This window comes from Rhipicephalus sanguineus, chromosome 2, assembly GCF_013339695.2.
Source record: "Rhipicephalus sanguineus isolate Rsan-2018 chromosome 2, BIME_Rsan_1.4, whole genome shotgun sequence".
Lineage (NCBI taxonomy): Eukaryota > Metazoa > Arthropoda > Arachnida > Ixodida > Ixodidae > Rhipicephalus > Rhipicephalus sanguineus.
In genome coordinates this window covers 147,055,112-147,069,166 of record NC_051177.1, presented here as the reverse complement: position 1 = coordinate 147,069,166, position 14,055 = coordinate 147,055,112, and the positions used below count along the sequence as shown (strand labels likewise).

At 48.3% G+C, this 14,055-nt stretch overlaps 1 protein-coding gene across 1 annotated transcript in view; it reads left to right on the top strand.

Moving 5' to 3' along the window:
* Positions 1 to 14,055, top strand: part of LOC119383776 (glutamate receptor ionotropic, delta-1) — a 45,604-nt gene that overhangs the window by 13,515 nt on the left and 18,034 nt on the right. The window contains exons 4-5 of the mRNA XM_037652075.2: positions 1,443 to 1,601; positions 4,530 to 4,677. Coding sequence (XP_037508003.1) covers positions 1,443 to 1,601; positions 4,530 to 4,677 — 307 coding nt within the window. The remainder of the gene's footprint in view (positions 1 to 1,442; positions 1,602 to 4,529; positions 4,678 to 14,055) is intronic.

Below are 14,055 nucleotides of genomic sequence, written 5' to 3'. Positions count from 1 at the left end.
GCAGTCGCTGCAAAAATTACTAACACTGGGCGGGTTTATCTCCTCGACGTACCGAACACACTAACTACTCGCTTAGCAAATGTCAACTCGATAAAGTCTACCTGCATATATTTAGAACAGGAATACGTTCACGATTTTGGTCATCTGTTGTTGAAATTTAAGAACGACTAATACCTCACAAAACCGACTGGTTGACGCATTCAAGGCTCCAACCAGAGAGGAGCATTTCTACTCCATTGAGCTTCCCGGCGCCCAATTACCCGTCCGGTGACACCAGGGTAAAATACATTACGTATGCCTATTGGGACGCACGTGTCAATTAAGTTGCCAAGTCGGGCTAAAAGGACTGGAACGCACGTCAACGTTAACGGAACAATAAAGAGCAGCAGTAATCTTCATTTTAACTTGCCAAGTAATCATTAGACACTATTTTTGCTCACTTAGCGGGAAGAAGCTGACCTTATCAATGAAGAATGCGGAAAAGAAACTCTGCTTTTTCCTAAAAAAAATCGCCGACTGTCTCTTAGCAACAGTGCTGCAGTGTGACAAATCTGGTATTAAAGTTGCAATCTGTCTCAGGAAAAGTTCACGAAGCTCGTTAGCCTGAGTAACAAGATCGATGACTTTGCGGTGAGATAGTTGAGGAACCTGAGTGCCGAGTCTGCCTCCAGTTCTTGTGCTGCTCCGGATTACAAAGCCTCAATTAACGACAAGAGTTGTCGTTTCGCTATTACAGCAGCGTAATTTGCTAATGAAGCTTAACTTATTGTAGATCGATCGAGTAGATTAACTCGTTCAATACTCATTAGTTGTAGCTCGGTGCTTAAAAGGAGCTATTACGCGAGATCTCAACGAAGGAGCTTATGCAGTTCGGCGAATAGTCACAGAATAGTTTGGAGGGAGACTGGAGCCGAACCCACAAAGCTGTTGATTCGTAATTGTTCGTAAGGCTCATACGTGGCCTTGTGTAATATGTCGAGAATTAGGACTGGCAAAATTTTCGGTTACGAACAATATAGCACAGAATTCACAAGGCTTTCGGTTCGTAAGTTCCGCCACAGGGCGGGCGCTTGGCTAACTTTATGTCTGCTATCACTTTCAGCTAGTACTTGCTATTAGGAACAATTTTTGCACAAGAGGAAGTGTCAGCCAATCATGATACAGGACATATCTTTAGAAGATACATCTGGCCAATCGCAAAAAACAAAACAAAAATAAACATCTACAACCAAAAAGCTTCGTGAATTCGGTCCCTGGTTCTTAAGAAGCTTTTAAGATAATGACTCATTCGAAAGCACCGGAAATATTTCACGCTGCTTAAGGTTGAGATAGAAGGCGAAGTACGAAGATTTAGGCATTGCGATATACAAAAAAAAAGTAAGAGAAAGAATAGGCGAAATGATAGGCTGAGGGGAATTGCTTGCATTTGCTGCATTATGCAGGAAGTGGATATGACCATCATGCCACTCATCCAGACTTACCCCCGTTATGCCGTCGGAGAGTACAGCCCTGCCATCATATACGTGCCATTCGGCATTCTGTCGGCCAGTGACGTCAGCACCTCGAACGTGTTCGGCTACATACTCACCTTCGACTGGAAGGTGAGCGCAATGGAAAAAATGTATAGGCGAAAATGTTGAAACTATCGAGAGAAATGAGATGGCGCTCTGATTGACAGAAAACATCTACTTTGACGAATTAAATTTGATGCAACCTTGCTCTGACGTAGATATGTATTCCATTAGGTTCACTGTCCAAAAGAAACAAACGCACCTGAACATGAAACAGCTGCAGAAGCCAGATGTCACCGCGTAATATCACAGTATTACAGTAAGTGGTAATGTGAGTGACTGCATGCACGTATGTACAACCAAATGAAATCAACAGATAATTCAACCAAGGAAAGCCCAGGGGGTGTTATTTGTTGTTCTTTAAGAAGAAGAAACAGAGAAGGAAAGGCAGGGAGGTTAACCAATCCAGGACAACCGGTTTGCTACTCTACACATGGGAACAGGATGAGGGAGACTGCAAGATGGAGAGGAAAGAAAGAGCAAAATACAGCAGATATGAAAGCAAATACACAGACTAAGTCACAGCCCGTCACCCTTGCGTGGTGCGCGACATCACTGTCACAGTCCTTTGTCCAAGTCTGCATTTCTTGAAAACCTCAGTAGTGCCTTCGTCGCATTCAGCTGCGATTTCTTCTGTCGACGACATGTAAGAATAGTTTCAACAGACATTTGTCTATTGTCAAGGTGCGCTAGAACGGACGCCAGTGACTGTCTCTGAACATAATATACCGGACAGTCGCACAGGATCTGTTGTAGCGTCTCCTCGCAACGACAGGTACCAGAAAGAGCGTTGTCGGCCATTCCAACGCGAAAAGAATAAAATTTCGTGAACGTCATCCCTGGCCATAAGCCGCAAAGCAGTGTGGCCAACTCTTCGGCGGAGTCCGGTTGTCATACAGAGATGCATTAAAGAGGACAGATGGTGTTGACGATTGGTCCGTCGGCGGGATGCGAACCCGCAAACTTCGTATTACGCGTCCAGTGCTTTACCAGTTGAGCTACGACGTACGGAGATTCCACTTTTGTCTTAGTTGTTTGCTGATTTCATTTGGTTGTGTCTAACAAAGAACCGAACCCCTCAAACAATTCCGGTTCTTTCGTACTTTCGTACGTTTTGCCTACCGCTTCCTCCGGTAGACTTGATGCCTTAGGTAGCATGCGTGGGCGTGTTGGTCAGCTGCCACATCGTAAAACGTTTACGTGCCGCGTGACGCCCCCTGGCAAAGAGTGTTTCGCACCCGCCGCCTTGGCGACGAGTGGCGCTGGCTAACGCTCCCTCGGGTTAAACCCACTTAAATACCCAACGAAAGTGGACGAGGGAGCGCCCTTCGTCGCAGCTCTTCGGTAGAGTATCGGACGCGTAATTCGAAGGTTGTGGGTTCGGATCCCACCGTCCGATTTAATTCCTTTCAATTTCGATCATAATAATTACAGTAAACACAAAGAAAAACAAATAATGTCCCCTACGCTTTCCTTGGCTAAAATGTCTGTTGCTTTTGTTTGGTTGTGTCCAACAAAGAAACGAGCCGCTTAAAAAGTTCCTATTCTACCGTGCTTTGCATGTGCGAACGTAGTGTGCGAGGTGAGCGAGGATGAGAAGTGCGAGTATAAACGTGTGCGAGTGCTAGTGATGCAGAACTATCGATTGTACTATCGATACTATCGATAGCTGAGTCACTATCGAACTATCGATGGTGAAAAATACTATCGATAGCGCTATTGATAGTCAAAAATTGGATGGTACTATCGATAGTATAAAATCAACAGCGCGGACTCACTGCAGAATAAACTTGTTTCCCAGCGCGCGTGTTACATAGAGGAGCCGGAGGAGCAGGCTGGAGGCCAAGAAAGTTGACATGATTGTGTTCTTCATACTGCATGTTATGATTTCAAAAGAAAAAAAATATCAAGAAGTTAATTGTAAGGTGTAACTGGTTGCTTTTGGATATGAATTTATTGATGGATATATTCCGCCATTTTCACTGCGGAAATAATTAATTTTTCTGCCAATAATTGCTCATTAATTAAGCCAAGTTGGTAATCGGCTATCGCAAATATTTTGGCAATATGGCTGGCCAGCAACCGCGTGATTATTCACACCACCATCGATAGTATTGTCACGTGGTTGTAACGGTCAATAATGTTGCAGCAAGACTGGGAAATACGAAGCTCTTTATTTGTGCGAACTTGTGCCCAGAAAATCAAAACTCAATATTCAAGCGATACATGCTGCGCACTGATAGCGGCGGGAGCAGTTGTCAGCCGTTGAGTAATCCGATCATCGCTGGAACGCGTCGTCCTTTATACATCAGTCATCAAACCTTCCAGCGTTATCGCTGGTGCTCGCGTAAGCTCTCGAATAAACTTGACTATTCGCGTCCGGCGCGTAATCTTAACGGAATGATCTCAAACAATTGTGAAACTTCTCAAACAGTACAGCGCGGTCTGCGTAAAACGTTGCTAACAGTCTTTGTGGGTGAAGCCCGAATACGTCAAAGCAAAGCAATAAACATGCGTGGCAGTAATATAGCTAGTAATATTAACGATAGTACTACCGATTGCACTATCGATAGTTTGTCGATAGTAGCACTATCGATAGTTCGTTTACACTATCGATAGTTTAAAAAAGACTATCGATACTATCGATAGTTAGTTTACCGATAGTTCTGCATCACTAGCGAGTGCCCGTGAGCCTGAGCGCACCTAATACGCTTATACTGGCGCGGGCATTACTGAGTATGAGCGATTACACGTGGAAGAGGAATATCGTTGCGCGTGTGTCGTTAGCAGGGCAGTACACCCACTCACTCCGCAACGCCATAAATGCAGCGTTTCACGCAATGTTGTCATGCCAGGCGCGAGGTTGGTTATAGGATTTCTACATTTAAGGGCAGAATATACAGCGGAAAGTTCGGTGTTCGTCAGATGCGGTCACGACATATCTTCTGTCTAGCGCAGGTGTGGGCTCTGCTTTTGAGCGCCATTCCCATCTTGGCGCTGCTCATCAGCTTGTCGGAATTCGCGGTTCACCGGAAGTCCTGGAAGAGCATGCCGGAGGACGTGCACCAATGGGGATGGGAACTGTTCGGCAACCTTCTGTACGAAAGTGAGCCACACAATGCCTTATTACTTTACTGTTTCGGCCGCATCACGTAAATGCAATGTTTAGAAAATGCAGGCGCTTCGGAAACGTTTCGTCAGTACTCAACATAAAAGGCCCGTGCAGTAACCCATGCATTCTAAGCAAACTATACCTATCACTGAACAAAAAAAAATATATATAGGAAAGCTATGCAATGACGCTAATATGTTATTATGTTACGTAGATGTAAAAGCTAATACACAACTTCACTGGTGTTGTCGCAGTGGCAAGTGTAATAATACTTATTTGTTGGGGATTGAAACTACCATATAATTATGAGGCACTCCGTAGTGGAGAGCTCCGGAAACTATAATAATATAATAATTGCTGAAGTTTAACGTCCCAAAACCACAATATGATTATGAGGGACGCCGCAGTGGAGGTCTCCGGAAATTTTGACCACCTGGGGTTCTTTAACGTGCGCTTAAATCTAAGCATACGTGCCTCAAACATTTTCGCCTCCATCGAAAATGCAGCGGCCGCGGCCGGGATTCGATCCCGCGACCTTCGGGTCAGCAGTCAAGCACCATAACCACTAGACCACCGTAGCGGGTATCCGGAAACTATGACCATCTGGTGTTCTTAAACGTGTACCTCAATCTAAGTACACGGGCTTCTAGTATTACGCTTCCAGGTGGAAGCGTAATTCGATCGTGCGACTTTCGGGTCAGCAGTCGAGTACCGTAACCGCTAGACCACCACGGTAGGTAGGCTCGACAAGTAAGTGTGAAAGGGGAGGAGAAGTGATGATTTTTTTTACCAATATAATTTTTTGACGTGCGCACGAAGCACAGTCTGCGCGTTCGTTCTTGTATTTCGCGTGCATATTTTAGTGCGACATCTGTTATTTAGTCGGTGGCAGTAGGGAGAGCGTATACTCTATATCATCGCGATAGGATACACTACTATGTCACGCTGTATCGTCCACGTCGAATTCCATATTTTTCAGCGAAACAAAAAATATTTCAGCGAAACACGTTGTGATGAAGCATAAATGTGGTCGGACGTTCCCTTTAAAGACAAAATGACTAGGCACCGGTATCATCGCCAATTCTATGTCATATGTTTCGGTTTTGCCTCCTGCGGATATCATTGCTCATAAATATACGCGAAATAGGAGAAGCAGTATAGGTTTTAGAATAAACAGCATTCTAGTGCTTTCAAGTGTGATGCAGGGACAGGTAGTATATCAATATTCCTCAAGGTCCCGCAAACACGGCGGGCTCATAAATCAAGCCTGTCTTTTTTAGCTTGCTTACCGCAGGATCTAAATTGAGTTGCATTGAAGACAAAGCTCCTTAGTAACAAATACCACGTCATTTCTATATATTTGCGAATGATGGCACCCTCAGCAAACACACGAGTTCATGCTCACTGACTAATGCTGTATTGACGAATTGATGGTTATGCCTGGACATACCTGCTTTTGTCGAAATCACTTCAGGATTTACATATTCTTAACATGCGCTCGCCGATTGACATCAACGCAAGCACTCCAACTTAGTGTCCCGCAAAGCTGGCATTGCTTGGAATATACACGGTGAAGGCAGCCTAATGTATTTTTTTCCCTTTTACTGGCGTGACGTAAAATATATTGGCGCACTGACATGGCCAAGGACATTCCAACTCTCATCTAAAGAAAGAACTGCGTATACAGATGTCCGCGTGCACTTAGGCAAATTGCTTATGCAAGGAATCGACTTGGTCACGATGACTACACACACGACATTAAAATGCAGCGCTTCAACCTCGGTGATCATATCGCATGCATACGTGCGCGTTGCACGTATGTGGCATTTAGCCTACAACAGGATTCAGAATTAGTAACGTTGCTTCTTATGTGTGTGTCTACTTTATTCGCCCGTGTCTTTAGCGCCGGTTCTGCCTCAGTATACATGACAAGTGAACTCGACGATGCTTTTAGGTTAACCGTAACTAAACACACATTGTCTTCCTGTGCTTGCAGTTGGTTGCAGCTTTGCAACCACACTATCGAAACGTATTGCTTTGTCACTTGTAACGCAGCACATATGGAAGAAGAAAGATTTATGATGTCGCGGTGTTTATTCCGTTATTCGGAAGAAGCGGTAAGTTAAATGCAATATATGTAAATACAGAGTGATTCTTTTAGAAGTGATCATTGGGCTGTAATTCTGTTAGAAATGATCCGATTTAAATACCATTTGCGGCCAAAGACTAAGAAAGGATGAAAATGTAGTGGCCGTTTCCGTTTTTTGATGCACAACGCCGCTATAAAAAAAGAATAAATAAGAAATAATGAAAATCGGGACATTCGTGAAACCGTGAAAACCGTGACTGCTGACTGTTGAAACCACAACAGTTTGACATTTCGAGTGGTCATTTCAACACCTGTCGTAGGTAAGTGATTTATAACCTTTAAAATCCTTAACTATGCCTCATGCAAATCCGAGTTTTTAGCAATATTTTATAGGTGCAAGTCATCCCTCCTAGTATAGCATTTCGCCGTTTTCGTTATTTCTTTATTCTCTCTTTCCTGCATTGCACAGAAAAAAACTGGACGGGCCGTTAAACTTTCATTCTTCCTCAAGGTATTGCCGCTAACCGGATTAAAATCGGATGCTTTTTAAAGGGGCCCTGCAACACTTTTTGAGCAGGGTCAAAAAGCGCTGCCAATCGGTAGTCGAGGCTCCCGAGAACACGCGAGCCAAATATTATAGCGAAGCGAGCGGCCTGGAGTTTACAATAAATTCTCAAAGTCAGCTGAAAATCGCTCCCTCTTCTCTCGACAAATGATGTATTAGTCCGCAATATATGACGCGATTGTCGGCAGTTCCACCATTGGCTGATGTTTTAATCACGATAACACCCTCATTATTACCTTAGTTGTTAATTTTGAGTTCAATAAGTAGATAATATGTATGTTTATATTCTGTCATCGCGTTAAAAACACCGAACAAACATTAATATTAGCACTTCCGGTCTCACCGACAGCTCGTCTGCTCGTAGTTGCGTGGTTGCGTTTTCTTCACCATGTGCAGTGCCGAAATCGTGAATATTTCTGTGCTTTTGACCATCGCCGGTTGCCGTTGAGAGTGGCAGCCGTTCGAGTGTTGCCTCGTCAGCTGGAAACTGCATCGTCGGCACGTTCTCACGACCGACCGAGGCAGCGGTGCAGCATTTCTCCGATAACAATGCTGGCGCCGGCTAGCTTAGGATACCTGTGTTCGCTGTAAGGCGAGAGTCCCGTTCGCTGTCTGTTCAGTAAGTCATCGAGCCGTACCTCGGCGTATCCTCCCCGTAGTCTCAGGTTCCCCAAAACCGCGACACAGCAACCAAGCAGACTCGCATTTTCACGGTAGCTGCAGACAGCTGGGGGATGGGTCCGCGCCGGCCCGATGCCCCACGATCCTTTCTTCTAGTCTGTAGTTCTTTGTGGTCAGCCCGCACTCGCTGTGCGCCCGCATTCGAAGAGCAAACAGCATCGAAGTACCGCCACTGGGAGAAGGGTGCACGCAGCTTGCCGTGTTGAATACGATTCAAGCGCGAGCAGTGCGAAGAGGCGGTGTATCGGAGTGTGGGTCGAAACCCATCTCAGCTGTCATTCGTTCCAAACGCGCACGCAAGTTTGCGTCCATGTAGGCAGAGCGATGAAAACACTACGGCAGTTCGAGGTGCACACCCAACATTACCAAACCGACTCGCAGTTTTCAAGCACGCGCGATACACGGTGCCATGGGCTCCGCCGCTCGACGACGACCGCGCGAGCCGACCGGAAGTGGCGCCACAGACCACGTGGTTGCGCCGAGACGCCAGAGAGAAAAAAAATGAAAAAAAAAATGCCGCCGGCGCTGACGTCGCCTCCTCGCACCTCCGCCCTCCCTCCCTCCCTTCACGCCGCGCGCAGCTTTCCGCGCGCTCGCTGCGTTGAGTTGAGGGAGAAAGCTGCGGAACGTGATCTCTATAATTTGGTAACACCATTTAGACTTGACGGATTCGAAAAATTTTTGCGGCATATGACTCGTGAAGAGTCATACGTCAATAATGAGACTATTCCAATATAACTAAGAAAGGTGTTGCAGGGCCCTTTTAAGAGAACTACAGCTCAATGAAGTAGGTCAGTTCTGAAAGAATCACCCTACATAATTCATCCAGTCGCGATTCTGTTTTTTGCACTGTTTAACCTGAAATATTGTTACGCATACTTGTTGGTCTTGCCCGCCGAGGTAGATTAGCGCGTAGGCTGTTACTCTGCTAAGCACGAGGGCCCGTGTTCGATTCCTAGACACGGCGGTCGCATTTCTTTTATTTGAGACACACTTAGATGGAGGCGAAATGCTTAGGAGGCTTCGGGCACCTTACGCGAAGCACCCGAAGCACCTTACCTTTACCCCGGCTGTTGTCTCAACATGGAACTGGTCGCATTTACCAGTGGGTGCTACATGCCCGTGCTGTTCTGTTTCGGTGATGCAAGCAGATGCATACCACCTTATATTGCCACATGCCATCATGTATGAGCCATCCGCTGTGGCACGTACACGCGAGTGGAAGAAGAAGAGAACGTTGTTGTTGCTGATCTGGTTCTGGGGAAGACGTCAACACCTGGCTGTCTGTCTTATTTCGCCCGTGACACTGGTGGAGGTGCTGGGTACATGCACCTTGGCTCCCAATTTCCAGCCGTGACTCCTAGCAACTTGGAGAGAGCCACAGCTCCCACAACAAGAAGCAGCCGCCGCCTGCTAGGACTACCCCCCGAATTCGGTCCCTTGTCAAGACTTGACAAGATGACAACCTCGACTATAAGCCAGGCGAGTCAAACCAACGACGCCTATTCTTCTCCGCTCCCGCATGTTTTTCATGCACCGCAGACACCACGGTCTTTCCACGGAGACATTTTTGAGGATGTTGATGACTGGCTCGACCACTTTGATCGAGTTGCCAGCATCAATGAATGGGATGAAGGTCGCAAGCTGCGGAGGGTTTACTTCGCATTAGAAGACTCTGCCAAAACATGGTACGAGAACCACGAAGGTTCCTTTGCGACGTGGCAAGAGTTTAGCCGCCAGCTCCGCGACGCGTACCGCAACGCTGAAAGGAAGGAGAGAGCGGAACAAGCCATCTCGTCTAGGAACCAGCGACCAAACGAGAGAGTTTCGATGTTTGTCGAGGACATGCTTCGACTCTTCAGGCGGGCCGACCCTGCGATGTCCGAGGAAAAGAAGGTGCGGCATTTGATGCGTGGGGTTAAAGAACAGCTCTTCGCCGGGCTAGTACGCAATCCACCAAGGACCGTGGCTGAGTTCATCAGTGAGGCGACCACGATGGAACGTACTCTCCAGCAGCGGTCGTCACAGTACGAACGCCACGACATAACGGCCACGGCATGCTCTATCGGGTCTGACAGCGAGAGGCAGGCCCTCGCAGACTTCATAAGAAGTGTCGTGCGGGACGAGCTCCGCCAACTCCAAGCAGTGGGACCTCAACCAACCGCGCCAGCATTCTTGGACGTCATCAGAAATGAAATCAGACAGGCGGTCGCACCACTCGCACCACCAAGACCTGAGGTCCCTGTCCTGACTTATGCGGCGGCCCTACGATCTCCTGCACCACATGCTACTGGTCCTACTTTGGGGACCATGGACCCGCCTAGTCATCTATTCCAGGATGCCTCTTCGACTTCGCCCCCTGCGTCAAGGTTCCGAGTCCCCACAGGGGAAACTAGGAACCGCGGCTTCTGGGGGTGAAGTCGCTTCCCAACGAACTGCCAAAGAGCCTCCCTCGACGCAACGACCCGATGATGACCGTTCAGATTTTTCGTTATTTTCCGAGAGTAGCAAAACTGTTTCTGCCGACATCACCGTATTCGTCGATAATCATGCTGTCACTGCCCTCGTCGACACTGGCGCCGATTATTCAGTTATGAGCGGCGCCCTGGCATCTAAACTGAGGAAAGTTACGACCGCATGGCAAGGACCCCCGTTGCGCACGGCAGGTGGCCATCTGGTGAAGCCGACTGGAATGTGCACAGCACGTATTCGGATACGTGCATCGACGTTCACGGGCTCCTTCCTCGTATTACCTGTGTGCTCCCGTCCGCTCATTCTGGGACTGGACTTTCTTCGTGAATACGGCGCAATCATTAATCTACGTGAGTTGCTAGTGTCGTTCGAGGACCCCTTTCATCCTGAAGCTGAGGCTGACAACACCCCCTTCTCGAAGACAGCCCTACGCGTGTCCGCCGAATCTGTGACTCTGCCTCTTCGTAGCAGCCTCTTTGTCAGCGTTGAATGTGAGCAGGACGTCCCCGACACTGTAATCGCGGAGGGAAATTTGTCTCTCCTTCTTGCACAACAAATCTGCGTCGCCCGAGGTCTTGTTCAACCCAGAAATAGACAGGCTCGCCTACTAGTCACGAACTTCAGCGAGGAGTATCGCCATCTTACAAGGCGCACCGCGATCGCATACCTTGAAGACATTGCCGACGTCTCGGGTCCCTCAACATTAGCTGCCCTTTCGTCGTGCGACCATTCCGGCATGCCATTCGCGAGCACTCTCGACGTAAACCAGGATCTACCTTCCGCACAACGGGCGCGTCTTTTGGGTATACTCGATTCATTTCGAGATTGCTTCGCTACAACATCGAAGGTGAAACAGACGCCGCTTGCCAAGCATCGTATCATCACCGAGCCTACCGAGAGACCTGTTCGACAACACGCCTACAGGGTGTCGCCAAAAGAACAAGACGCCATACGTCAGCAAGTCCAGCAGATGCTCAAGGACGACGTCATCCAGCCGTCGACTAGTCCCTGGGCTTCCCCTGTTGTGTTGGTGAAGAAAAAAGATGGTACCCTGCGCTTTTGCGTTGATTATCGAAAGTTGAACAAGATCACGAAGAAGGACGTTTATCCTTTACCCCGAATAGATGACTCCTTGGACCGCATACGGAACGCTCGATACTTTTCTTCCATGGATCTACGCAGCGGCTACTGGCAAATTGCAGTTGACGAGCGTGACCGCGAAAAGACCGCTTTTATTACTCCTGACGGTCTCTACGAGTTCAAAGTCCTTCCTTTCGGCTTATGCTCAGCGCCAGCTACTTTTCAAAGAATGATGGACACGGTTCTTTCTGGGCTCAAATGGCAATCATGTCTTGTCTACCTAGACGACGTGGTGGTCTTCTCTGACACCTTTGAACAGCACATCCAGCGCCTCCAGACAGTTCTTGAGGCGATTCGAACAGCCGGACTTTCTCTCAAACCTGAGAAATGTCATTTTGCCTACGAAGAACTCAAGTTTCTTGGTCACGTCGTGAGTCACGCTGGTATCCGCCCAGACCCTGAGAAAACAAGCGCCGTCGCCGCATTTCCCGTGCCAACAAACAAGCGCGATCTACGCCGATTCCTGGGGCTGTGCGCTTACTACCGACGCTTTGTCAAAGGTTTTTCCAAAATCGCTGAACCCCTCAACCACCTTACGAAAGAAGGCGTACCGTTTGTTTGGGGTCAGGAACAGCGACATGCCTTCGATACCCTGCGAAGCCATCTCCAGGCTCCCCCTGTACTCGGTCACTTTGACGAGACCGCTGCCACAGAGCTACACACTGATGCCAGCAACGTCGGGCTTGGAGCTGTATTAGTTCAATGGCAAAATGGCCTAGAGCGTGTGATTGCCTATGCCAGCCGAACATTATCATCAGCAGAGAAAAACTACTCTGCAACGGAAAAAGAATGCTTAGCTGTTGTTTGGGCTATAACAAAGTTTCGACCATACTTGTACGGACGCCCATTCAGAGTAGTTAGCGACCACCATTCTCTATGCTGGCTCGCCAATCTCAAAGACCCTTCAGGTCGTCTGGCACGGTGGAGCCTTCGGCTGCAAGAATTTGACGTTACCATCATTCACAAGTCAGGACGCAAACACACCGACGCTGACTGTCTCTCACGTGCACCAGTCGGAAGTGCCAACGCAGACCTTGATGAGGACGACACTTTCCTTTCCTCTGTATCAGCAACCGACTTGGCTCAACAACAGCGCGACGACTTGGAGCTCAGCCCACTAATTGACTATCTGGAAGGGCGCACATCTAGTCTTCCTCGAAATTTCGCACGCTCGCTAGCCTCCTTTTGTTTCCGGGATGGAGTCCTTTATAAGAAGAACTTCGACCATACGCAAGCTACTTACCTGCTAGTTGCGCCGACCTCGCTTCGTGACGATATTTTACATGCTTGCCACGACGAACCATCGGCCGGACACCTTGGCTACACGCGCACATTGCAACGAATTCGTCGCTCCTATTACTGGCCACGTCTCACGAAGACTGTCAAGCATTACGTTCGCACATGTCGCGACTGCCAACGTCGTAAGACTCCACCTGTCCGACCAGCGGGACTGTTACAACCAATCGCCACACCGAAAGCACCATTTCATCAGGTTGGCATGGACTTGCTCGGATCATTCCCCACGTCTCCGTCTGGAAATCGGTGGATTGTGGTCGCCACCGATTATTTAACACGATACCGCGAAACAAAGGCCCTGCCCAAAGCTACCGCAGCTGACATCGCCCACTTTTTCGTCAACAATATCGTCCTCCGTCACGGAGCGCCAGCTGTCATAATTACTGATCGTGGAACAGCTTTCACCGCAGAGATGCTACAGGAAGTCTTTAGGCTCAGTGGCACAGAACATCGCAAAACCACGGCTTATCACCCTCAAACAAACGGACTCACTGAACGGCTGAACAAGACCATTGCAGACATGCTGTCAATGTATGTGGCCATTGACCACAAGAACTGGGATGATATCCTCCCTTACGTAACTTTTGCTTACAACACTGCGGTGCAAGAAAGTACAGGTTTCACCCCATTCCGCTTAGTGCATGGTCGAGAGGTCACCACAATGCTCGACGCAATGCTCCTCCCCGACAACCAGGGACTGTTTAACACGGATGCTGCCACGTTCGCTCAACGCGCCGAGGAGGCCCGTCAACTCGCCCGATGCCGTATTGAGAGTCGCCAAACTGCAGACGCACGCCGCTACAATCTCCGGCACCGAGATGTTACCTTCAAACCAGGCGATGAAGTCTGGGTGTGGACCCCCATCCGACAGCGCGGCCGGTCAGAGAAGTTACTGCGGCGCTACTTCGGCCCCTACAAGGTTCTACGCCGACTCAGCGACGTAACCTACGAGGTTCTCCCAGAAGGCACCCCAAGACGTTCCCGTCGGCTTCCACAAACTGATGTGGTTCATGTTTCAAGGCTCAAGCCATATTTCTCGCGTCGTCAATCGAACGTCGAGTGACTTTGACTACAATGGCCACTTAGCTTCTTTCTTTTTGTTGCTTTTCTGCTTGTTATTATTGTGTCC